Raw genomic sequence first — 26,728 nt, 5'->3', positions numbered from 1 at the left:
CCAGCCCATCTTTGACGACATGTCTCGGTCAATCCCAAACTTCACATTACACCAAGGTTTGCCATCTAAAGAAGACATAGAACAGTTTACGGAGGGTGTCAATCACACCATCTTGGTCTTGGATGATTTGATGTTAAAAATAGCTCAATCGCAAGATTGTGTTCACCTGTTTACGGTGACATCTCATCATAGAAACGTGACTACAGTGATGCTTTCACAGAACCTTTATCCTCCCGGGAAATATGCCAGGACCATATCTTTAAATTGTCTTAATGTTATTTTGTTTAAAAATTACCGCGATTCCAGACAGGTAATCACGTTCGGTTCTCAGGTATTACCGGGACAGGTTTCTTTTTTCAAAGCCGCTTATGACTCAGCGACCAGAAGAAATTTTGGGTACTTACAAGTCTGCTTAGAGCCTACACAAAAGAGGGAATACCAGTTAAGGTCTCGCATACTCCCCGGAGAAGATATGATAATTTATCAACCTATATAAAGTTGTACTTAAAACATTTGGTCTTAGTTCATAATTATGAAGCAGACGGTGAAGAAGCATAGAGATCTCTTAAATTTCCTTTTATATGCTGACAGCTCACAACAAAAACTAATTCTGAAAACCTTAACTAGCGAACAATTCGACGTGATAAGTGAAATAGCTCTTAATATTTATACTGGTACATATCCTTTACCCAACAAATATATAAATGGGCTAAGACCATTCGAATCAGACATTCGCAAGCTGGGATCCAGGGAAGTGAGCAACAAGGAAAAACGCCGAATATTATTAAGTCACATTGAATTGGTGCCTTCATTATTGAAACCCATCGTGTCGAGTTTTTCATAAAAATGGCAAAAGAATTGATACTTGTGCCTAAATTAAAGTATGACCGTCTTGTGGGCCAGCATGCCGAACAACTGTCCTCTACAGAGACTCAAAATACTCCGGATTTCCCAAAGGAACGTATGGGCGATAAAGAAGATAAAAACAACATGTTACAAGCAGGAGGGGGTTTTGTCAGCAAGAAGCAAACTATTGGCAGACCTCCCGGAATATCTGATGGTAGACGCAAAAAGAAGAACAAAAACATTCCTTGGCTGACATATTGACATTTATTAATTGAATATAAAAAAACCCATTTTTTTACATGACTTGTGAACGAAATTCAATAAAAACTAGACACGATCTCGTTGCGAGCAACGAGGAGGTCTTCCGTCTGATTTTAGAATTTGAGATATATGTTCGATCTTGATTTTGCTATTTAACAGCTCAACATGATTTAAAATAGAAAAACAGGGTCTACATTCTAAGGGCCAGATACTATTTTGTTTCAGGGATAAGAGCTTTGTTCAACAAATGTTTTGAAATTCGTCACCGTTCTTGAGATATCTGAGAAAAAAAAGTTTTAGGGGCCAGTCCATTATCTCCTTATTGGAGCCGCTGAACCAAATTTTGAAGGTTGCATTTTGTAAAGTACATCATTTTGAGCATCTTTTCTTCTATACTGCATTTCAAAAAATTTTACTTTTTGAGATATAGGTGGTCATAGTTTATGGACTCTTGACCCCTAAAATATCATTATTACATAACACATGAATAAATCATTACATTACTTGGATACAGAACTGTAAAATAAACATATTTGCTTTTATAGCCTTTCATTTAATTTCCCTCAGTATAGAGCTACAGATAAAAGATTTTAGAGCCCTTAAGTTCTCTAATTTGAGGGGCCAGCCCCCTTTTTTGATATCAAATAAAAGGTCATTTAAATCTGAACACATTTTGTTCAACAACTGTTTAGAAATTCGTTACCGTTCTTGAGATATATGGGAAAGAACATTTTAGGGGCTGATCCCTAAACTCCTTATAGGGACAGCTTAATGAAATTTTGGAAACTGTATATAATTTAATACATCATTTTGAGCATATTTTCTTCTATACTGCATTTCAAAATATTTTTCCTTTCTGAGATATATGTGATCAAAATTCTGGACTTTTGGCCCCTAAAAACCCCTTATTACGTAACACATGATAAAATCATTACATTGCTTGGATACATAACTGTGAGATAAACATATTTGCTTCTATAACCGTTCTCAAAATACCCCTCAGTAAAAGGCTACAAATAAAAGACTTTAGAGCCCTTTGGACTCCTAATTTTAGGGGCCAGCCCCTTTTTCTTGATATCTTATAAAAGGTCATTTAAATCTGAACACATTTCGTTCAACAACTGTTTAGAATTTCGTTACTGTTCTTGATCGAGATATATGGGAAAGAACATTTAAGGGGCCGATCCCTTAACTCCTTATAGGGGCCGTTTAACGAAAGTTTGAAAATTGCATATGATTTAATACATCATTCTGAGCATCTTTTCTTCTATACTGCATTTCAGAATAGTTTTCCTTTCTGAGATAAATGTAATCAAAATTCTGGACTTTTGGCCCCTAAAAACCCCTAATTACGTAACACATGATAAAATCATTACATTGCTTGGATACATAACTGTGAGATAAACATATTTGCTTCTATAACCGTTCACAAAATACCCATCAGTAAAAGGCTACAAATAAAAGACTTTAGAGCCCTTTGGACCCCTAATTTTAGGGGCCAGCCCCTTTTTCTTGATATCTAATAAAAGGTCATTTAAATCTGAACACATTTTGTTCAACAACTGTTTAGAAATTCGTTACCGTTCTTGAGATATATGGGAAAGAACATTTTAGAGGCCGATCCCTCAACTCCTTATAGGGGCCGTTTAACGAAATTTTGAAAATTACAAAATATTTAATACATCATTTTGAGCATCTTTTCTTCTATACTGCATTTCAAAATAGTTTTCCTTTCTGAGATAAATGTAATCAAAATTCTGGACTTTTGGCCCCTAAAAACCCCTAATTACGTAACACATGATAAAATCATTACATTGCTTGGATACATAACTGTGAGATAAACATATTTGCTTCAATAACCGTTCACAAAATACCCCTCAGTAAAAGGCTACAAATAAAAGACTTTAGAGCCCTTTGGACCCCTAATTTTAGGGGCCAGCCCCTTTTTCTTGATATCTAATAAAAGGTCATTTAAATCTGAACACATTTTGTTCAACAACTGTTTAGAAATTCGTTACTGTTCTTGATCGAGATATATGGGAAAGAACATTTTAGGGGCCGATCCCTCAACTCCTTATAGGGGCCGTTTAACGAAATTTTGAAAATTACATATTTAATACATCATTTTGAGCATCTTTTCTTCTATACTGCATTTCAAAATAGTTTTCCTTTCTGAGATAAATGCAATCAAAATTCTGGACTTTTGGCCCCTAAAAACCCCTAATTACGTAACACATGATAAAATCATTACATTGCTTGGATACATAACTGTGAGATAAACATATTTGCTTCTATAACCGTTCACAAAATACCCCTCAGTAAAAGGCTACAAATAAAAGACTTTAGAGCCCTTTGGACCCCTAATTTTAGGGGCCAGCCCCTTTTTCTTGATATCTAATAAAAGGTCATTTAAATCTGAACACATTTTGTTCAACAACTGTTTAGAAATTCGTTACCGTTCTTGAGATATATGGGAAAGAACATTTTAGGGGCCGATCCCTTAACTCCTTATAGGGGCCGTTTAACGAAATTTTGAAAATTACATAATATTTAATACATCATTTTGAGCATCTTTTCTTCTATACTGCATTTCAAAATAGTTTTCCTTTCTTAGATAAATGTAATCAAAATTCTGGACTTTTGGCCCCTAAAAACCCCTAATTACGTAACACATGATAAAATCATTACATTGCTTGGATACATAACTGTAAAATAAACATATTTGCTTCTATAACTGTTCACAAAATATCCCTCAGTAAAGGGCTACAGATGAAAGACTTTAGAGCCCATTGGTCCCTTAATTTTAGGGGCCAGCCCCTTTTTCTTGATATCAAATGAAAGGTCTTGTAAATATAACCTTTCTTGCATTACATGTGTTAACAAAATATTTTTCAGAAAAGAGATAAACCAAGAAAACCATGAAAAATTACGACGTTTTTTTAGTCTCAATTTTCGGGACCAGGCGAGCTTTAACGCCTTTTGAGCATGACAAATTTGAATGCCAATTTGCACATCTACAATCTCTTGTCTACAATCCCTGAAAGTTTGAACTCAATATCTTTTACCGTTTAGGAGGAGATCCCTGGACAAGCCGACCCTCTGAAAATTACTAAAACGTCATTTTCTCAAGAACGGAAATGACGTCATCAAAATAAAAAAATGTATATTAAGTTCGGACTAATATCTATTAGATCTGAAAGTTTCACGAAAATCGGTTCAGCCATTTCCGAGAAATCGCCTGCACAAATTTTGTAAGAAAAAAAAAAATAATAATAATAGGGAACTAGAGCAAAGCTCGTTGCAAAGCAACGAGTGGGTCTTCCGTTAATGTTGGAAGTAAAGCTGGAAGTTCTTGTAAGAAGCAGAGCTCTTAAACCAATAACAAGAGTAACTAAAATAAAAAGATGAAAAAAATCGATTCATTCCTGGTACGACTTAACAAACCCGAATGATTTTAAGTACGATTTAACAAAAACCTTTTTGATTTCAAGAATGACTTAACAAAAAATCCGAATGTGTTTAAGTACGACTTAATAATTATTTTTGGTACGAGTTAATTTTACTATGAACATTACGCTATTTTTTAAACCAAGGACGCGGAAACAAAATTTCCGGAAAAATCAATATTTAAACCCGATATCTCTGTAATGCATCGTCTGATTATAAAACGGATTTCAGTTTAAAATTAAGCTTAATAAAAGCTGCTTTGTTGCTTTATAATAAATATCAAATTATTGGTCAGAAAAGAGTTATCCTAAAAAGACTTAGTAGCTCTTGTACCCCCTAATTTGTGGGGCCAGCCCCTTTTTCTTGATATCAAATTAAAGGTCTCGCTAATATAAACATATTTTGTTCTACAAGTGTTCATGAATTGTAAACCGTTCTCGAGATATCTGTACAAATGCGTTTTTAAGGCCGACCCTTTAACTCCTTACCGGGGCCACTAACAACAAATTTTTTGGTTTAATATTGTTCAGAACATTATTTTGAAGAACTTTTGTTCTACATTGCTTTTTAAAATATTTCTCCTTTTTCAGATATTAATGATCATAGTTTTAAGTTATGGCCCCTTGAAACCCCTAATTACGTAATATATGACTTAGGTATGGTACTGTATAGTTGAACAGCTGTACAATGAACATTTTTGCTTCTATAATTAATAACAAAATATTGTTCAGTAAAGAGTTATTGTAAAAAGACATTAGAGCCCTTTTGGCCCTTAATTTGACAGGCCAGCCCCTTTTTCTTGATATTAAATTTAAGGTCTTGCATATTTAAACATATTTTGTTCAACAAGTGTTCATGAAATGTTAACCGTTCTTGAGATATCTGTACGAATGGGTTTTAGGGGCCGACCCTTTAACTCCTTGATGGGGTCATAAACAAAAACATTTAAGGTAGCATATTGACAAGAACACCATTTTAAGCAACTTTTGTTCTAGATTGTTTTTAAAAATATTTCTCCTTTTTCAGATATTAATGATCAAAGTTTTGAACTTCTGGCCCCTTGAAACCCCTAATTACGTAACATATGACTTAAGTATGATACTGTATAGATTAACAGCTGTTCAATGAACATTTTTGCTTATTTAATTAATAACAAATTATTGTTCAGTAAAGAGTTATTGTAAGAAGACTTTAGAGCCTCCTTGGCCCCTAATTTGAGGGGTCAGCCCCTTTTTTTTATATCAAATGAAAGCTCGTGAAAATTGAAACAACTTTTGCATTACATGTTTTAACAAATTATGTGCACATCGAAAGGTATTACAGAAAATGTGCAAAAATTTATTGGAAAATTTTGGTGCTAATTTTCAGGTTCAGGCGAGCTTCGAGGCCTTGAGCAATTTTCATAATTAGAAGCATGGGGGTACATCTACAGACATTCATCTACAACCCCTGAAAATTTTAAGCTTCTATCTTGATTAGTTTCGGAGGAGATGCGTGGACAAAATAACCCTTAAAAATTTACCAAATCGTCTATATCTGAAACCGGAAGTGACGTCATCATGCAAAAATTTAATAATATGTAGCGACGATGATGTTCTATCACTCCTAAAAATTTCGTGCAAATCAGTTGGGTAATTTTTGAGAAATACCGCTCCAAAAAAGTCAGAAAAAGAAAAAAAAGAATAATAAGAACTAGAGCAAAGCTCGTTGCAAAGCAACGAGTGGGTCTTCCTGTAATGTCGAAAGTAAAGCTAGAAGTTCCTGTAAAAAGCAGGGTTCTTAAACCAACATAAGAAACTAAGACGAAAAAAATCGAATTATTCTTGGTACGAATTAACAAAATCCGAATGATTCCAAGTACGAATTAACAAAGCTAATCGGTTTCAAGAACGACTTAGCAAATACAAATCCGAATGTGTAAAAGTACGATTCAACAATTATCGAATAATTTTAGGTACGAGTTAATTTAAGTCTGAACATAAAACTATTTTCTTAACCAAGAATGTAGAATCAAAATGTCCGGAAAAATCAATTTTTAAACCCCTATTTAGAACGGATTTCAGTTTTGAATTATGAATAATAAGCTCTTATTTTCTGTTATTATGATTAATAACAAATTATCGCAAAAAATAAGTTATTATGAAAAGTCTTCGTAGCCCCTTTGGTCCCTTATTTGAGGGGTCACTCCTTTTTTCTTGATATCAAATGAAAGGTCTTGTAAATATAAACATATTTTGTTCTACATGTATTCACGAATTGTTGACCGTTCTAGAGATACCCGAACAATTGTGTTTTAGGGGCCGACCCTTAAACTCCTTACCAGGGCCACCAACATAAATGTTTTAGATACCATATCGTTAAAAACACTATTTTAAGCATTTTTTGTTCTATAATGCTTATCAAAGTATTTCTCCTTTTCTAGGTATTATTGATCAAAGTTTTGGACATATGGCCCCTTGAAACCCCTAATTACGTATCATATGACATATGTATGGTACCGCATAGATAAACAGATGTACAATGAACATTTTTGGTTCTATAATTGATAACAAATTATTTTTCATTTAAGAGTTATTATAAAAAGAATTTACAGCCCTCTTGGCCCCTTATTTGAAGGGCCAGCCCCTTTTTCTTGATATCAAATAAAAGGTCTTGTAAATATAAACTCTTTTTGTTCAACAAGTGTTCAGAAATTGTTGACCGTTCTAAAGATATCTGAACATATGTGTTTTAGGGGCCGACCCTTAAAATCCTTACTGGGACCACCAACAAAATTTCTTTAGAAAGCATATTGTTAAGAACATTATTTTAAGCATTTTTTGTCCTATAATGCTTATCAAAATATTTCTCCTTTTCTAGATATTTAAGATCAAAATTTCGGACTTTTGGCCCCTTGAAGCCCCTAATGACGTAACATATGACTTAGACATGGTACTGTTTAGATAAACAGATGTACAATGAACATTTTTTATTCTATAATTGATAACAAATTATTTTTCAGTAAAGAGTTATTGCAAAAATACTCTAGAGCCCTTTTGGCCCCTAATTTGAGGGGCCAGCCCCTTTTTTCTAAAATCAAACGAAAGATCTAGTTAATCTAAACAACTTTTGCATTACATGTCTTAACAAAATATTTACACATTAAAAGCTAGGGCCGAAAATGTGCGAAAATTTCGTGAAAAAAATTGGTGCCAATTTTCGAGCTCGGGCGAGCTTCGCCGCCTTGCGCATTTTTCAAAATATAAAATAAATAGGATCATCTACAAACATTCATCTACTATCCCTGAAAGTTTCATATTTCTATCGCAATTAGTTTTTGAGAAGTTACGTGGACAAAATGGTCCTTAAAAATTTACTAAATCCTCAAAATCTCAAACCGGAAGTGACGTCATCAGCCAGAAATTTTATAATATCAAGTAAGTTTGATGCTCAATACGTCCTGTAAATTTCATGCAAATCGGTCGAGTAGTTCACGAAACATAGCGTTCGAAAAAAGTCAGAAAAAAAATAAAAAATAAAATAATAATAAGGAAAAGAAACAATAGAATAACAAGAGGGTCTTCCGTCGGAAACGGAAGACCCTAATAAAGAAAAAGAAACCGTAGAATAACAAGAGGGTCTTCCGTTGGAAACGGAAGACCCTAAAAAGAAACCGAACGAAAACAATAAGGTCTTCCGTTGGAAAACGGAAGACCTTAATGATGTACAAATATACATTTTAGCGTTATCGTTAATTTTTAAAAACCAAATGGCAATGTGTCTAAATTGGGTAGAATTCTACGTTTAGTATAAACCATTTTATAGTTTTTTGTTTCGACTCTGTTGAGCAGTTTTCTATTTCTACTGTCCCTCGAAATTTTACAAGGATTGACGATCTCGATTTTACTTTCGGGTGACGTACAGATGATGGATTTTATGGCCTCGAAATTGATTAATTTCGAGTTGGCCCAGTTCAATGTAAATCCTCGAACTTTACATTCTTCTTTGCCAGACGATGTGCGATAGGCATAGTTCTTTGGACCCCCCGAGACAAATTCAACAATGTAGCCGTCTTTGGGGCGGATCTCGTTCGTTAATTCTCCTAAGTAATTGCCTATGGGAATCGTCCGACCGTTTCGTCTTAAAGATGACACTGTCTGTATCGAAATACAATACGTTTTCATTTAATTGATCGAGAACACTGTACAATTTCAGTCGAGCCCACATAGTGGTAAACGATGCCAGAAAGATATTGGTTTTGTTATCGAATTGAGCAAATAAAGGATTGTTGCTCCATTCTAAATGAAGAATGTCTTTTGAGACGATGTGGAAATTGTGGGGGATTTTGGTCGGATCAGAAAGCATTTGAAAAAATTTATCGGCCTCCGTTTCGTGAATAAACGTGGACTGTTGCATGCCCAACCTCTGACCAAATTTGCCCCAGACGCTATTCAAACAGAGTTTGGCTAAACATCGCAACCCTGGATTCAGCATGATTTTATCGTATTCTAAATCTATGCCCTCTTTTTCTTTGTAATCCTCGATGTATTTACGTTTTGCCTCTTCCGTTTTACAATCATCTGGAAATCCCGACGCCTCCTGTTTGATTTTTAAGAACATGTTGACGTACTGAGTAAACAATCCCCCCTCACACGATTCGGCGTTGTACATGGCTGACTCGGCAAAGTGATAGACTTCGTAGATATTCAAGATTGTGTACCCTTTAGACATTGCCATTTGAATTTCAGGAGTACACCACGTGCCTGTGATGGCCCTTTCCTCTAGGGAACACGTGCAATCGTTCTGATTTTCATTGTCCGCACAAGTTCTACACAAGGGAAACTTCAATTTTCCATTAGAACTGTAAGGAAGCACGGGGTGATAGAGTTTTCTGGGAGGTAAAATTTTAATTTTAGCAAGTCCAAAATACTGAGAGATGTCCTGAAAATTGTCCGTGACGATGGTAGGATGTCCAACGGGATATCGACAATATTTGTTTGTCCATGGATAAAGACTGGTAAAGTCGTAGTACTGAATGGTTTCGTCTTCCGCCGCCTTGTAGTGCAATTTTATGGCATTAGTTCGACCGCCAAAAAAACTATCACGCGGGTCCAATCTGTCCTGTATATCCAATGTCGACACGAACTGCTGTAAGACCGCATTCTTTTCCAGTTGATATTTAAATTGATGTTCCCAAATAAAGACGACTTTGTATCCTAGATCCTTGAGCTCTCGTTCTCTCTTCTTCGTCATTTCATATAATTCCTGGATCGTCTGATTGGTGGAAGGATGTCTGAGATGATGACGATCTTCGGCGTAACAAGACGGACAACCGTGGAACACACAACCTATTTAAAAAAAAAAAATGAGAGAAAACAGTAAACGTATTTTTATGGTCAACACTCGGTACGCCGCCGCCGCCGCCCCCCCCCCCTTCAATTGAGAGGGAGAGGGGGTAAATGTTAAAGATATATAGGTTTATGGACTAACCATAAAATTCGTAAACTGTTCCTTTTCCGGTTGAAGAGGGGACAAATCCGTCACATCTGTAATTGGTGCCTGGTATCTGAAATTCACCTCCGTTAAGAGCGTGTGAAATATGAATGGAGTTTCCCCGCTGACGGCTTTTTTCCATTAACCACTCTAACCATTGAATCGAAACTTTACTGTAGTTATCACGTTTCGTATACCCTTGAGAAGGCACGACAGCTATGGGACTCTCGAACTGTCGTTTGCCTATTTGCACGTTCTCGTCATTTTGAAGGTCGACTAGGGAGACCCATGATTCCTCGACGTTGACCACTTGCAGTCCTCTTAAATGTTCGATGTCGTACCATTTCGTGTCCCCGTCTTTGGTTATTTGTATTTTTTCCTTGCCTTTCAAAAATAAAGACTTAAAAATGCCCATGCATACACTTGCGATGGTGACGTAATCGAAAGGGTCGACTCCATAAGTAGTTTGTGTTTTTAACGTTCCGTCTGCTTGTGCAACGTTTTCTTCGATGGTCGTCACGTCGATCATTAACTTTCTAAATTCGAGACAGCCCCGTCGCAATATATCGACGTCCGAGCAGCAGTATTGCAACATTTCTTCTCGAAAATGAAACGTCTCGTCTTTTTTCGTTGCATGCCAGTCTTCAGTTTCTTTCGCTCTTCTGTCGACAGGAATTGGTATCCGTAGTACTGCAAGTCTGGATACGGACCCACGTAATTTTGATGAGCTTTGGTGTTGAATAAATGAGGAAAGTACCCTTTGCAGAGTTCTTGTAGACCAAACGCTTCTGGTATTTTAGCTAATTTCATGGGAAGAAAATTGAGAGAATCCATAAAGGTTAAATTCAGTTTTTGGGCTATGTGCATGTACATAATTTTGGAACCATTGTATATGATTTTGCTTGGTCGAATGGAGTGTCGGTCGATGAGAACTTCTAAAACGGGGTACAAGTCAAAACTTTTTGCATTGTGTGCAATTAAAATCGAGTCTTTGCAGTGCTTACTGGTGACGTAAGCGCAAAAGTGTTCGGCGGTGTAGTCCCCGGAAAACACCAGTTCCCTTTTTCCACATGTGTCTTGACATGGCGGTGAAACGTATTCTCCTTTGAGTGTCCTAGAGCAACTTCCACATCGTGTTCCGCAATGACTGCAGGTGGCACCCTCTACCAATTCCTCCTTTTCGCATTGATGACAAGTGCTCTGTAGCACTGCAAAGTTAACTTTGTGTTGCATTAAACCACAGGAAGGATCACGGCAGTTCTGACATAGTTTACAGTTGACGCACTGACGTGGCTCTTTAACGCAATGTCGACATCTGACACGAGACGGACTGTATCCCGCCTCACACTGAAACACGTCATCTTGCCGTGTCTCAAAATCGTAAAAGAAGAATTTCTTGTTTCGCTTTTCGATGTCAGATCCAAACGGTTTCTGGTAACAATTATGTTCTCCAATTTGATATTCTTGGCAGTTAGGGCACTGCCATTCTTCGCAAACGTGTAACTCGGGGGAACGCTTCACACGTTTCATAACGACTCTACACTTTGTACACTGGTAAAACAGGTCGCAGGCAGGGGGATAACTCTCATTTTTGACTGTTCGTTTTTCTTTATGGCTTTTGAAACTCGCTAGAGATCGACAAACTCGGCCACCGGAACGACAGCCCATTTGGACATCCGTTTCCGGACAGTTGTTGCGTAAACATACCTCACAAGAAGTGGCACAAGAATGTTTCGATTTATCTTTATACGGTTTTAAACAGGTATGGCAAAAGTATGACGCTTTGAAAAACCCTTGTATGCTGGCAATCCCGTGCCAGTGTTTTTCGTTTTCCGAGTCGATGTGATATAGATAAAGACGGGGTTTTTCCTGGTCCTTCGTCACCCTGACGAACTTGTTTCCTACTCTAGAGGACACGACATTGATAGAGACATCAAGTAAGGTTTCGAAAGGTTCGATGTCATTTAGACCTAAATATCTGTCGGTGGGCACCCCTGCTCTTTGACACAGCCACATCGCCAACTCGGTTTGCTTTTTTTTTTCTCGACGTTTTCAGGACGTTGTCATAATAAGCCTTGGATACAGTACGGTGTTTGAGAACGTTATCTAACATCTCTTCGTTGGAATCATTCTTTACTAATTGTGACCAGGTATCCGCATCTACTTTTTTACACGTTTTAAGAAAACACAGACCAATGGAAATAGCCATGCATAAATTGTTATCGTTTTGTACATGAAAAAGTGATTTTTTTCTTTCTATGCTATTTTTGGGTCCGAAAAGAGAAGTGATGGGTAGTTTTCTAGGGTTACCTCCTCCTTTGGGCAAATCGATGGACCCTATGGTGACCAAAAGGCTTTCGTCTATGGGTAAGCTTTCGTTCGAATTGAGTACTTTGACGATTTCTGACATTGCAACATCTGCATTCAGAGTTTCCCAGGATTGTAGCGGGACGACTATTGCATTGTTGAGACTCGGGTGACTGATGACCACCCGTCCTAGATCCGCATCGTGCCCTCTGGCCTGCAGCAACAGATCTTCAAACATGTCGTGCAAATTGTTTTGTGTATCTATTAATTTCTTACCCCGCCACTGTTCGTTAAATTTGACTTTGAATGTTGTGTCGCGTACCCAATGTTTCATAAAAGTTCTGGTATCCCTCTTCCAAATATAGTAAGGTTTAGTTGATGTGTCCTCAGAATCGGAGCTCTCCTCACCTGCCCCAAGCTGTACACTCGTTGAAGGCTGATCGTCATCAGCGAGGGTAGGTCGACTTTTTTTAGCAGGGGATTCCATCTCGGAAAGAACCTCCTGCCATAAGTCTTCGATGTGTTTTTCCCAATGGAGTTCTCTTAATCGGTCCTCGACCTCAGCATCACCGACTAAACCATTCGCTGCGGCAAATAGCTGAACAACATCTGGATCCTCCAATGAGTCCAAGATTTCTTTTAACAAACTACCAGCCGCCATTCTCTAAATTACACACACACAAAAAAATTAAAACTTTTTTTTATAATAATCTAACCCATGAAAATGATTCTTAAAAAAAATTAATCAAAAACAATATGTACATACATACTGTTTACTATAAATTTTCATAAGTTCATAAATAGTTTCATTATTTATCATTTTCAGGGATCTCTGATTGCTTTTTAATCTGTATTCCAATTTAAAACCTTTTTTATATAATCTTATCCATGAAAATGATGTTAAAAAAATTAATCAAAAACAATATGTACATACATACTGTTTACTATAAACTTTCATTATTTCATAAATAATTTTTATTATTTTCATGGATCTCTGATTGCTTTTTTATCCTGTATTCCAATCACTTACTACTTGTTACTTTTAATTATTCAGCATTCCTTTATGATAAAACAATAACACAGAAACTATCAACTTTTAAAAACTTTAATTGTAATTTGCTAACAACAATAATAAAATACAACCCGAAAAAAATCATAATTCAGTAACAACAAAGGTATAATCTCAACCAATGGGGAAAAAAAGGCATGTATACAAAGCACCAGTTTAATCTCAACCAATGTTAAAAAAATAAAGCATGTATAAAAATCATCTGAGTAATCAATAAAATACTTGTCAAAATGTTAATCAATACCAAACATTATCTATGAAAGGCAAAAAAAACCGATAATCACAGCTTCGATTACATATTACAAATATTGATTAAATCATCAAATACCACAATGAACATTGATTTAAAATCACACAAAAAAAGACAAGAAATATCATATAGTGATATACAAGTACATAAATACTTTTCATGTACTGAATACTGAATACTTTTTATGGCATAACTGAATAAAAAAAAAGGCTCTGGGCCAAAAAATAAAATTAAAAATATCCCACTTACTGACATAAAACTCAACCTCATTTTCTCTGAAAATTTTCTTAGCAAAACAAAAAAAAAAACCTCCACTTGAACTATCTTAACATCATTTTCTGTTAATTTGGTCTTACATGCAAAATGACATCTGTTTAATTTACAACGTAAACACCCCTTTTTCTCTCTCTGTTTGTCCAAAGAAAAAACTAACTCACTCACAGAAATTAAACTCGTCCTCATTTCTCTGAAAATCTCTAAGCAAAAAACAACCACATGCAGCATCTTAAACGTCAGTTCTGTAATGTTCCCCTACATAGAAAAAAACCAGTAATTTACAACTTAAGGACAGATGATACGAACACAATTTTTATCTGCAAAAGAGTTTTTTATCATGTCATTAGTATGTAAAAATAAATTGCACAGGGATATTTCATCCCCTTAACTTCAAATTTACGAAATTTTATATTTTTTTTTCTCCTAAAATACAAAACAGGTGTCAACTTATATATTTACTTATGGAACTCTTTAGTGTAAAAAAATGAAAGAGGTTGAAAATTTTGTTTGTATCATCTGTCATTAAATATTTATTAATTTTTTTTTACATCTCTCTCTCTCTCTCTTGATCAATACTTTTTTTTTTCAAAAGAATAACACACCAAAAACAAAACTCGACCCCTACATGTATCTCTGAAAAAAAGAACACTGAAACTATCTTAAACATTAATTCTCTAATTCTATCTTGCATGGGAAATCACTTTAATTTCCTTTTAGCTTACAACTTAAATAAAACTTTGCCCTTTGCCTTTGATCTTGTGTTTTTCGCTGGTGGACTTACAAGTACAGTTGTCGAGGACGGTGTTGGGAGTGTAGCTGACTGCAGAGGGGTGTCATAAAATGATGATGATGGGGTTGCAATGGAATGTGATGGTGTGTTAATGGTTGGGATTGCGACACTTGGCTGGGTGTCTGCGGAAGTTGGCTGGGTGTCTGCGGAAGTTGCGGAAGTTGCCTGGGTGTCTGCGGAAGTTGCCTGGGTGTCTGCGGAAGTTGTCTGGGTGTCTGCGGCAGTTGCCTGGGTGTCTGCGGAAGTTGGCTGGGTGTCTGGTAGTGGTTGGGACTCTACATTACACTGATTGCATGGATGAAAGGTCTTTACCAGGTATTTTTTCAAAATTATAAGGATGATGGCTAAGGTGCAGGTGATAGCCCAGGCTAAAAACCCTAAGAAATCACAAATAGATTTTAAAATAAATGAACAAATACAGAAATTATTCAAACAACGATTCATAATGATGATATACATAGTGTGTGTACTTGATCAACTTAACATTTTCTCAAGGCATAACAAATCTGAACTTTTTTTTTAAATTTATCTCCCAATTAAATCTCTGAGACTTCAAATATGGAATCATAATCATTGTCTGAAGTAGAAGTAATAGCTTTTCTTCCTGTTCAGATGATTTATGGATTTTCCGTCTTTTAAATTTTCATTTTCTAAATGACGTTTTGTTCGTTTTAGATTTTAATTGTATCTTTGATGGAAATAAATATACCTATCAAAGTACAAATTCCTACATTAATACACAAAAGAACTATTATATGCTGACCTGTTGCTGAGGGTACGTCAAATATCTCATCATCTTCGCTACCATGGGATTCTAATGCAAAAACAAATAATTATATGAATACCATGGTATCTTTTTTTTTTTTTTTAAAAGTCTTTTTTTTTTTAAAAAAACTTTAATATACGTACATTATAAATGAAACACTAACCCTTAAAAGAGAGGTTGGATGAACGATTCTTGGTTCTCGAGAAAATTGTATGGGTCCCAGTTGTTGGAGTTGTACGGGTCCCTGTTGGAGTTGTACGGGTCTCTGTTGGAGTTGTACGGGTCCCTGTTGGAGTTGTACGGGTCCCTGTTGGAGTTGTACGGGTCCCTGTTGGAGTTGTACGGGTCCCTGTTGGAGTTGTACGGGTCCCTGTTGGAGTTGTACGGGTCTCTGTTGGAGTTGTACGGGTCCCAGTTGTAGTAGTAGAGACCTGGGGTTCTGTGAAGAAACATTGTAAAATCTGGTATTAATCTAGTATTAATCTAGTTAGAATAATCTAATGTGTCTAGGGACAAGCCCTCACCACAGTTAGAATACCACCGTAGCAAACAAACTGCAGACCACCGGATTTTCACTGAAAATAACTTATAAATTAATCATAGCAAACCTTTTTGGGGCTGCGTAAGTATTTAAACCTAAAGTTTAATCAAAATAAAGACGAAAATTCAAAACAAATTTCCCCAGCTTTTTTTCTCGCTTCATGTTTACATTCGGAACTCTCTCGATTGTTCATAGTAAATGCACCACTTTGCTACATTGTAAAAACAAGGAACGCATTCTATCGTTAAACCGGGTCCAGAGGACATTATAGAACATTCTACAAACTAAATCACTGAATTACCGGAAATATATATATAATATATTAAAAAACGAAATTCAAGCGACTTATGAGATGACCCCCACATTCCATAGTAAAATTTCAATCCTTTCTATTGGGTCTACTTTAGTCACGTGATTAGTCTTTCCCACGGTGCCTTCCAACTTTTGCAATTCATTAGTAAAAGCACCTTAGCGGATCAAATAAGATGAAGTAAGAGGGGTTGATATTAAAACAAAAATATATACTCACGATGGCAGATTTTTCCGTGTCTGTCCGTTATTAAAGGCAGTCGTTCGTCGCCCCATCCGTGAACCCTAACAGTAACAGCACATGTAAACAAACGGATTTTCCTTGCAGGCTCGAGTTCATCCTTTATTAATCGCACGCATGTAGTCGAATCTGTACAAATGTACATCCCGTGCACTCCTGTACACGGAGGACATGGTAAAACGGTTCCGCAAACTATACTTAATGGAAATAACCAGACAATGATCGCGATCTTCTTCATTCTCACGCCTTGATTTCTCCAATGCCGCGAAAATTGCACGAGATTCGTACCCGGATCATTATCATGTGATCAAAATGTAACCTTATTTGGTAAATTATACTCTAACATGAGGGCGCGACAATACAGCTCTAACATGAGGGCGCGACAATACAGATCATTTAGAGAGTGGCGCCACTTTTTTAAACTGGATGACAGAAATGTTAGAGTGACTAAGATTAGTAATTAGATTAAGTTGTTTTTAAATTAGCCAAACAGACCCATATATATTGTTCTAAATCTATGAAAACAACTTTAAACTGGAAAGTGATCTAAACTGAAAAATCTGCACGTGCAGTTTGATAATACTCGTCACATGATTAAAAATTGACTCGATGAATGATTGATGCTTTGCATTATACATGCTATGTCTGTTGTTTTAATGGTAATAGTCCCACTGTATATGTGAACACAATAGTTAACAAACAAACAAACAAAAATAATGGTATAGAATATGAAAAAGTAATTCCGGACAGAAATAAAGACTCGGCCAGGTTTTACAATAAGTGATACATTAATAAATGAAAAGAACTTTGAATGCACACAACTTTTATTTTTCTTTGAGGTTAACGTTATCTCAACATTACAAGTTTTAAAAAAGAGGCTAGTATATTATATCAGAGGCTGTAAAATTAGACCATGTTGTAAAATAAATGTGTCGTTTCACGGTAGATCGGTCTTTAAAACCCCCTTTTGATCAGAATAAAGACGTTATCAGAACCCGCATACCAGGTTGCAATAATTGGCTCGAAAAACATTTTTGATGGTACAGAGTGTATATGGTTGATTCGTATAAATAACAATTTCTATCGAATTATGCATATATCATTGTACACTACAAATGCAATCATGAGAAATATTATAAGACCGTAGTAAGTATTGCAATATTTATGTACATATTTTCACTATTTCATTTCCAACCGCAAATGAGCATATGATGTGGCCTTACACAACATACTTTGTACTTGTATATACACGTTATGAATACTGGTTTAAAGTACTTGTCTTCATTCCCTTATTTAAATGAAAAAATAATTGTTAGGTGATTTTTTTTTAAACGGTTAAAAGGTAGATTTAGATCAATCCACAGTATCTTATCTCATCCCTTTATTTGATCAAACTACTAATTGCAATTTCATTTAAAGTTGGAATATTACTGAACAAATTAGTAAAGGACGCATTGTCCGTTAATAAAAGTACTAATATTAGGTCAGGTCGGGATACGTTAATTGCACCATCGTCACGCATGTGTGAGATGAAACATTTTAGATAGATATAGAGATTGAATAAATTTACATCTACTCAGTAAAACGAGGTCAGGTCGTGTTAGTCTACTTTTGCGCATCTAACCACGCAAGTATGTCATGATATAGAGCGGTGTTTTTAAATTGAAATTTTGACACTGTTCCCACCCTCAGCAGCTGGCTCTTGGGCTTTCCCACCCTAATTTTTTTTTTAAAAACGCGGTTAATTATCTAATTCAAATTTTCTAAAGTGCCTAATGCCACGTTCACAGTTTTGGTAAAGTATAAATAAGGGGTTGTTAAAAACTGAATTATCATCATTGACAAACTATCGGACAATATGGCAGAAGCATTCCTTGAATTTCTGTAAGTAAAAATATTCCTTTTTAAAAAAAAAAATAATTCCTTAATTTTTTTTTTTGAAACTTGTTTCATTTTTTACAAGTTCATTAATTGTAAAGCTTAAGAGTTTAAGAATAAAAATTTCTTTTCACAATATTAAAACCCCTAAATGGTTTGTGATTAGTGAACGAAACATAACAAAGTAAACGGTATTTCACAAGTTATAAACTGAGTAGGCATAGATTCGTTCATTTCATTATTACAAATTTTAAGGCTATTTTATGCATTATTATTTAAACGCCTAACATTTTGAACGAAAGTAATATAAAACATGGTAGGGTGTAACACCTTTGTTTATTTTCTTTATTACTGTATTTTTTTTTTTACAGGGACGCCACAAACTCAGCAAACTCATTCAATGAGTTTGAAGAAATGTTGTTAAAGATGGGGGAGGAGTTGGAGTTAGAAGTCCTGCCAAAGGGGTGAGTTCAACAGCTTTTGTTAGAGTTATCTTTCTTCGGCTTGGTTTTATATGGTTTTAATTGAACTCAGAAAGTGTGTAAAGGCCTTCCACTCCTACCCCAAAAGTAAAAATAACTGCTTTTAGAACAAGTGAATGCAAACCGAAACAATTCTACTTTAAATTTTAGAATTGAAATGATTTTAGAACCAATTTAAATTTTCCAATCAATTTTGCATCATTACACCTTTTAATGATAATAAAATAAAATTAAAAATATAAAAGAAAAAACCGTAAGTGTGTATGTATCTTATTTTCACATTTTTTTTCTCACTCTTTTACTAAAGCTGTACTCCACCCCCTCCATCTCCAGACTACCATTCCACATTGAGCACATTTGGCAAGAAAAATGAGTCATTAAAAAGGTAAAAATTGGATTCTTGTGCAACGCGTAATGTACCAAAAGGTGTTATATGTGTATTTAATAACTTTTTTTTTTTAAAAAGAATCTTTAGTCATTACATTTTCATATTGTTTAATTTCTAAACTATTAGCAAATTGATTTTTATAAAAAAAAATTACAAATTTGGACTTTAAAAAAAAGCATATTTAAATAAGTTAGATAATTTAGTTTTTAACCATATTAAAAAGTTAGTGTCTTTCACGCTCTCTCTCTCTCGATCTCTTTAGACCTCTAAGTCCTACACCAGAGAGCGACACCTTTTCACCAGTTGCCAGCTACTCGCCGGCCCTGGATTCATGTAGTGCCTTTACGCCAGTGACACGTACCATTAGTCAGGCCGAAGACTCTATTCTGACTACTTTAAGGTAATAAATGTTTAAACACATTATTTACATTACCGTCTTATTGGTTACCATCGATGTTAATTCTTTACAAAACGGTTCTAAAAAAATGTGATCGCATTACTTTTGCTAAACTCTTTGTTATAAAAGATGTGTGTTATTACAACTCGCAAATCAATTATCACCAAATGGGGCATATCAAAAAATTCAATGTGACATTCTGTAACTAAAGTTGATTCTGTTTCATTAACAGGTGAACAAACCAGGACAAGATTCAAAAATTGGAAAAAAGGATGAAGGAAAAAACCCAGGAGGATGTCTTGCTAGAACAAGTAAACGTGTTAAAAACCCTCCTGGCCAGAGTGACAGTAGACGTCGATCAAATGAAAATTATCATAAACTTTTTAGAAGACAAGTTGTCGAAAGGAGATAACAGAACCTCGGCTAAAAGGGTCGCGTTTACAACGCTCTAGTTCTGTAAAGGTGTTCAAGCTTGTGATATTGTACATGTACTATCTCTGTTGTCTTTAAGTTTCCTGATAACAAAAAGACCTAGAGAATCTCAAAACTTTGTAAAAAGTATAACGATAGTTTACTTACTGTAAAGGGTTGAGGAATGGTTCTACCTCTGTTGCAAATAAAAAAGTGAAGTAAAGAAATGCTTCAAATTTTGCACCTTTATACTCAAATTTTCGTTTATATAATAAAGGACTGACCCTACGAAAAACTGTGTTCTAAAACCATGCCCGGATACAATATTTTGGTAATTCTAATTTTAACAATATTTTACACTGTTGCTGTGGTTACAGATGACTAATGTGACCCTTATAGTAGATATTTATGGCATCATCCTTCAACGGTTGCTATGCGAACTAAGGTGACCCTGATAGCATATATTTATATTAACATTCTTCAACTGTTGCTATGTGAACTAAGGTGACCCTGATAGCACATAGTGACCCTGATAGCATATGTTTGTTGCTAACTAAGGTGACTTTATTGACTGTAGAATCCTTGATTGTAGACTCCCCCTGAACCCATGACGTCATCCTGACTGTAGACTCACCCTTGACTGTAAACCACCCCCTGACTGTAGACTCACCCTTGACTGTAAACCACCCCCTGACTGTAGACTCCCCCCTGACTGCAGACCACCCCCTGACTGTAGACTCCCCCCTGACTGCAGACTCCCCCTTTGACCTCGTTTATGGGGAAAACCCATGACGTCATCCTGACTGTAGAGTGACTGCACTCTGTCCTACTTACTACTCTTGACACTGTTTTCCAGAACTTGTTTGTTTGTTAGAAAGAAAAAAAAGTAATGGTACAAGTAATGCACGATATACACAATTTCCTCGTTTATTCAACACACACTAAACAGTTGAAAAGCCCAACCAGGTTGTGATAATACAATAAATCCCGATTAAACTCGCAACATAATACTTCCCACAATTTTACAGAACTAATTTGTGAAGAATTATACAAGTAACAAGAGACGAGCTCGTTGCAAGCAACGATTAGGTCTTCCGTCGTAGCTGCGTCATACTTGTGACGTAATACAAAAATTGATACCTGACCATGGTGCAATATTAGATGAATAAACACTGTGTAAAAGAAACAAAGTACATGTATATAAGCAAATACAGATTTTTAAAAGTTGTCTGAAGTTTGATTCGCCGCATGTTGTTTTTTTGCATTGGCATTTTATTTTGAGAAACTTATCTAATCATCAAAATTGACTCAATATACACAGAATATGGACGACGATTATAATCACAAAGTGGGTATGACCGGTATGAACGTAAAAAGACCAAACATTTTACTCGCATTTTTTATCAAAAGCAAGGGCCAATGAATCTTTTAGAATGTATGCGGAGATCCTGGAAATTTTACAGGGGGTTCTGAAGAATAATTTTGTTTTTTGAGGGGGGGGGGGGGGAGGGGGGCATGCGCGGATAAGAAAAATTTTCCTGGGTTGGGGGTTGAGTGTCTGACGGTTATTTGAGTTTGCCTGGGGATGTACGAGGCATATTTTTGTAATTTTATATTGTACATGTAATGGAAAGAAATTTTGCGGGGGTTGGGGTGGGGTCTGGAACCCTCACCCTACTCTTCTAGATTCGCGCATGGGGAAGACCGATGCCGGTAATTGAACGGTAATTTTAACCATTTTTATTTAATTAATCATTTTCAAAATTATCGGAATTCCAATATTACCTTTAAACACAGTTAAAACTTAAAATACGAACCATTTAGTCTCGGTGAGTATTCGGCCAACATGCGTCCGCGTACGAAAGAAATGGCAATATTCAAGAAATTTGGATGGACGATCTGGGTCCTAGGTCGTCCATCCGATTCTTTTTCAGACTAAGAGCTACAGACCTGCACTTAGAGAATGTCAAACTGATTATGTCAATTTATTTTGTCTCAAAGAATCAGGTTTTTTTAATCAATAAAGTTTTACCTTAAAAAAAAAAGAAATCGGGCACAATTTTCAATGTTAGCATTTTACAATAAAGGTCTAATAAAATTTTGAATGAAGTTTCAAGATACTACTCTTCGTTGTTTTATACGAAATATTGCATGGAAAAAAGATTTACATCGCATATCTTTAAATTACAAAAGGATATACAAAATGAACTTAGATTAACCGCTAACAAACAAGCATAAAGTGAGACTGAGAACTAATTTCTTCTCTTTTTTATTAACATCAAAAAAAATCCAAGAAAAAATCTAAATATTTTTTTTCCTTTATATGCGTTAATGAAATCGTTGATCAGCAAGGGCCGGTTCTATGTCGTGCAAGCACCTACTTAATAGATTGTTACACGGATCTACCACGATGACAAATATCGAAAAGGCAATATTGTGGGTGAAGGATGAAAGTGTAGTTTGTTTTTTAAGTTTATTTTTGATAATTATATTTATCTGGATCAATTTGGTCTGTTTGTTTGTTTTGTTTATTGAAAAGGGGAATAAAGAAAATGAGAAATTTCCGTTATGAAGTCAAGCATATATTTTCATATTATCATTGACTTAAAACATGTTGGAAAAAAGAAATATTGTATCAAGCAGTTAGTTACTATGCGCAGATCATGCATTCCTCTATGGTTTTCACAATTGCATGTATCAGTTACTACACGTATTTGCTTACGGAGAAATAAATTTCCAAAGAGATGATATAGTTATCAGTTAAGTTCCAGATTGTCTTCTGCACATGCAAGCACGTGTGTAATCCTGATTTAAAAATAGGTATAATGGCCGGGGGGGGGGAGGGGGGTCATCGCAACAAAATTGTGTATTAGCGTACAAGAATGTACATTGTTAATTAATAATTGATGTTGAATTGTTATTAACAAACAAAATCATAAATTCATAATAGCATACACTAAAATGCCAGGGAGTTCTGCTGGACGCGATTTCATTTGTCTTCAATTAATAGGGTGTAAGGATGCCCGCCTACTTAATACATATGCTCACGCGTCAACCGATTAAAAATGACAGTATTTTGGATTTATAAATCGTTTCAAAACATTCGATCTGATATATCGTTGTTAACAATTCAAAACTTTGAACGATTAAATTTGTTTTTATACCTACCTCGACCCTCACGGAAAAATCCATTCAGATCAATGGAAATTTCATTTACAAGACTCCGCGACAGAATCAGAATGTCTCATTCATTAATTTTTTCGTAGTTATAGTGGACGAGTCCAAAATAGGAATTTTGAGACACATCATACAATGTGAACATATGCCGTGAATGCAGTTTACTTTGCGTCTATTTTCTTATTTTGAGAGTCCTTTTTATCATGTTTATCATGGCTTGAAAATGACGGAAGGCCCTTGAATATTGTTATCTTTATGCAGGCACGTAGCATTCTTTTTGAAAGTGGGGGGGGGGGGGGGGCAGACTCATCCAAAAAATCTGGGGGGGGGGGGGGGGCTGGCGTAGTATGTCTTTAACTTCAATTTCAATCCTAATTTCCTTTTTTTTTATATAATCTTTTTTTACATCCTTGATTTTTTATAAGTAAATTTAAAAAAAATTAGTTGCTGTGAGAAAAAGTGGGGGGAGGGGGGGGGGGCACCCACAAGATTGAATTAATAATTGCCTGACGATGTATCTTTATTGTGGCGTAGTATGTCTTTAACTTCAATTTCAATCCTAATTTCCTTTTTTTTAATATAATCTTTTTTTACATCCTTGATTTTTTATAAGTAAATTTAAAAAAAATTAGTTGCTGTGAGAAAAAGTGGGGGGAGGGGGGGGGGGGGGCACCCACAAGATTGAATTAATAATTGCCTGACGATGCATCTTTATTGTGTCAACATTTATATTCATAATTGATGAAAACGTTATATGGGATGTAATAAGCAACAATGAGCAAGAGTGTTCAATTAAAGGGGCTTTTCACATTGCACGTGTGTAATCCTGATTTAAAAATAGATTGCCATATTTGAAAGGTCAAAAAAAAAAAAGAGGGAGGTGTCATCGCAACAAGATGATACACATTGTCTAAGTAGTACAATGTAAGTAATAGTTTGTGTTGGATTATCATCATTAACAAAGAATCATCAGTTTGGATTAATTAAAACAAATATAAATTCATTTGGTAACGTGCCACCCCCTAGAATTGACTTATTGAATCAAGAAATGTTCACTTAGTAATCTGATATATTGCACTTTATGCAAACAGTTGTAATGCTTGCAACACACCCCACCACTCCATGGGTACATGTACTATCAAATTTTATTAATAATTCAATTTATCAAAAAATCTTCACACGATAATCTGATATATTGCATTCCCATCCCACCCCCACCCAGTAATAGTATATTTGTAATACATAGTACTTCACAAATCTACAAAGGAGAGGATGTAAACTAATAAATGATGCTTATAAATTAATAATATTTGGTTATAGATACATGTATGTAATAATGCGGGGTAGGGGGTCTTTACACCTGCAAGAAACATCATTTTTTCCAAACTGAAAACCATGCACATGGCTTACCGGAACTTAATGTAACATTAATGTTACAGATTTAAATGCAGTATTTAGGTGATTAATAAATGTGTCACTTCTTTTATGTTTATTATCCACTGTTACCAGTTGTACTATTGATATGCATGTTTTTAATTAGCATGCATTGATCTAATTAAACAGACAAATAGCTAGTGGATGATTCTTGTTCCAAGCATTCATTACTAGCTTCTTTGATATCATTTTATTGCTCTAAAAATTCTCATTAATGTATGCAGATCTGCATCTTTTTTCATGGATTTAAAATTTAATTTTGGTATTGAAATAATATGAAAACTCAAAGTTCCCATGCAGTTAAACCCTAAAAATTATTTGAATTAATTTTGATACTGATCATTTATAAAGTAACCCACTGTATTTGCAGAACAACATGTAACTATATTAGATGTGCATGCTTATTGTTTAAAAAAGAGTTCCATTGAATATGAATTTCCCCTTAGATTTTTTGGTCAGCCCCTTCCTCAAACAAAACAGAGAATTGTTTATTATTATCATGTATCATGCCCTCCTTCGAAGAAGGGATATTGCTTTGCTGCTGTCTGTTTGTCGGTAGGTATGTCTGTCTGTAGGTCCACCAACAGTTTCTGAACAACATGTAACTGTTTTAGATGTGCATGCTTATTGTTTAAAAAGGAGTTCCTTTGAATATGAATTTCCCCTTAGATTTTTTGGTCAGCCCCTTCCTCAAACAAAACAGAGAATTGTTTATTATGATCATGTATTATGCCCTCCTTCGAAGAAGGGATATTGCTTTGCTGCTGTCTGTTTGTCTGTAGGTATGTCTGTCTGTAGGTCCATCAACAGTTTCTGTTCATTTTTATCGCAGAGGATTAAAATATTTGGTGTACAGGTTAATCATGATAATATATGTCAAGTTAGACATTGAGTACAATCAAGCAATTTTCAACAGTTATGCCCCTTGCACGTAGAAAAATTCCAATTATTTGCAATTTCCATTCATTTTCCTCACAGATGTGATAACATGCTCTAATAATTTTTCAGATACCAAAACTTCTGCAAAGCAAGAACTTGCAGAAAGGACCGAAGCACCCAAAGATGTTGCTGTAGTGTCAAAAAAGATGGGAAAAGAGAGAGAAAAATGACCTCAAAAATGGAAGAGAGTACAAAGATATGAGAATTAAGATAGACAAACAAAAATTTTACTGCTCTCGTGATGACATATACCTGTATCATAGTTTTATGATATTGAGATGTGATTTAATCCATCAACAGTCTTACCTGATTAATTCTACTTTCTAAAAATGACAAAAGTAAAGCCATTTTAACATCATCATGAACAATTTTAATTGTAAATATCCTGAATAAAAATGTTTTTGCTTTGAAGAATATACAAATTTCTGTTTATTTTTTTTTTAAATATCATTTTGACAGGATGTCACAAGGTCCTCAGTAAAGCCTGCGAAGAAAGGCAATCTGCAGACAAACGGAAAGGTACAAAAATACTAGTTTATTTATGAACTTTTATGTTGACCACTGTATAAAAAAAATTGATCAGTGTTTTCCTTTCACATAGCAATTTGAGTATATCTAACTGCATGCACTTAATTTTCTAAAACCAGATGAGTATCTTTATTCAACAGTGAATCATTTTATGATTATCCTTAAAATCCTTTCTATATTTTTTTAGAGAAAAAAATCAAGTAAAAAAGAAGAATTGCCATCAGCTACATGTCTTGAAAGTGTTGAGACATTACCAGTATGTACATTTATTTTACCCATCATCTTCAACATTTTTTCCTTGTTTCTTTGATGCATTATAGGATTACCAGTTGGATTTTATACCTAACCATGCTTATTCTTATGCATAAACCTTTTCACAAACACATTTTAGGATAAATCAGAGAAGAAAAGTAAGGACGCTTCGATTAAAAAGGCAACAGAAAAAAATGTAAGTTGAAATATGTACTTTTAAAGTTTAATCATGGTCAATGTGTGACATTTAATGCCATTTTAACACCA

At 35.1% G+C, this 26,728-nt stretch overlaps 1 protein-coding gene and 1 pseudogene across 1 annotated transcript; one reads left to right on the top strand and one right to left on the bottom strand.

Annotated features, from left to right (window-relative positions):
• Positions 1-13,635: 13,635 nt before the first annotated feature.
• On the bottom strand, positions 13,636-16,813 carry LOC128174655 (integumentary mucin C.1-like). Its single transcript, XM_052840155.1, has 4 exons — positions 16,774-16,813; positions 15,648-15,923; positions 15,482-15,532; positions 13,636-15,095 (listed from the first exon to the last, which is right to left on the bottom strand). The coding sequence occupies exons 1-4, from the start codon at positions 16,811-16,813 to the stop codon at positions 14,647-14,649; spliced, it is 816 nt and encodes a 271-aa protein (XP_052696115.1). The 3' UTR covers positions 13,636-14,646.
• A 2,005-nt stretch (positions 16,814-18,818) lies between these two features.
• LOC128172818 (uncharacterized) lies at positions 18,819-20,302 on the top strand (annotated as a pseudogene).
• Positions 20,303-26,728: the final 6,426 nt, after the last annotated feature.

The sequence above is a fragment of the Crassostrea angulata genome, chromosome 2, assembly GCF_025612915.1.
Source record: "Crassostrea angulata isolate pt1a10 chromosome 2, ASM2561291v2, whole genome shotgun sequence".
NCBI lineage: Eukaryota > Metazoa > Mollusca > Bivalvia > Ostreida > Ostreidae > Magallana > Magallana angulata.
The sequence above is the reverse complement of the archived record's forward strand: the minus strand, read 5'-3'. Positions and strand labels throughout refer to the sequence as shown.

Excerpts from the sequence above, each read along its gene's own strand:
- LOC128174655 (XM_052840155.1), bottom strand. The coding sequence starts at position 16,813 with ATGAAGAAGATCGCGATCATTGTCTGGTTATTTCCATTAA. Across the intron at positions 15,533-15,647 it reads ATCCAACCTCTCTTTTAAGG|AATCCCATGGTAGCGAAGAT; the intron begins GTTAGTGTTTCA and ends TTTTTGCATTAG. Across the intron at positions 15,096-15,481 it reads TGACGTACCCTCAGCAACAG|GGTTTTTAGCCTGGGCTATC; the intron begins GTCAGCATATAA and ends GTGATTTCTTAG.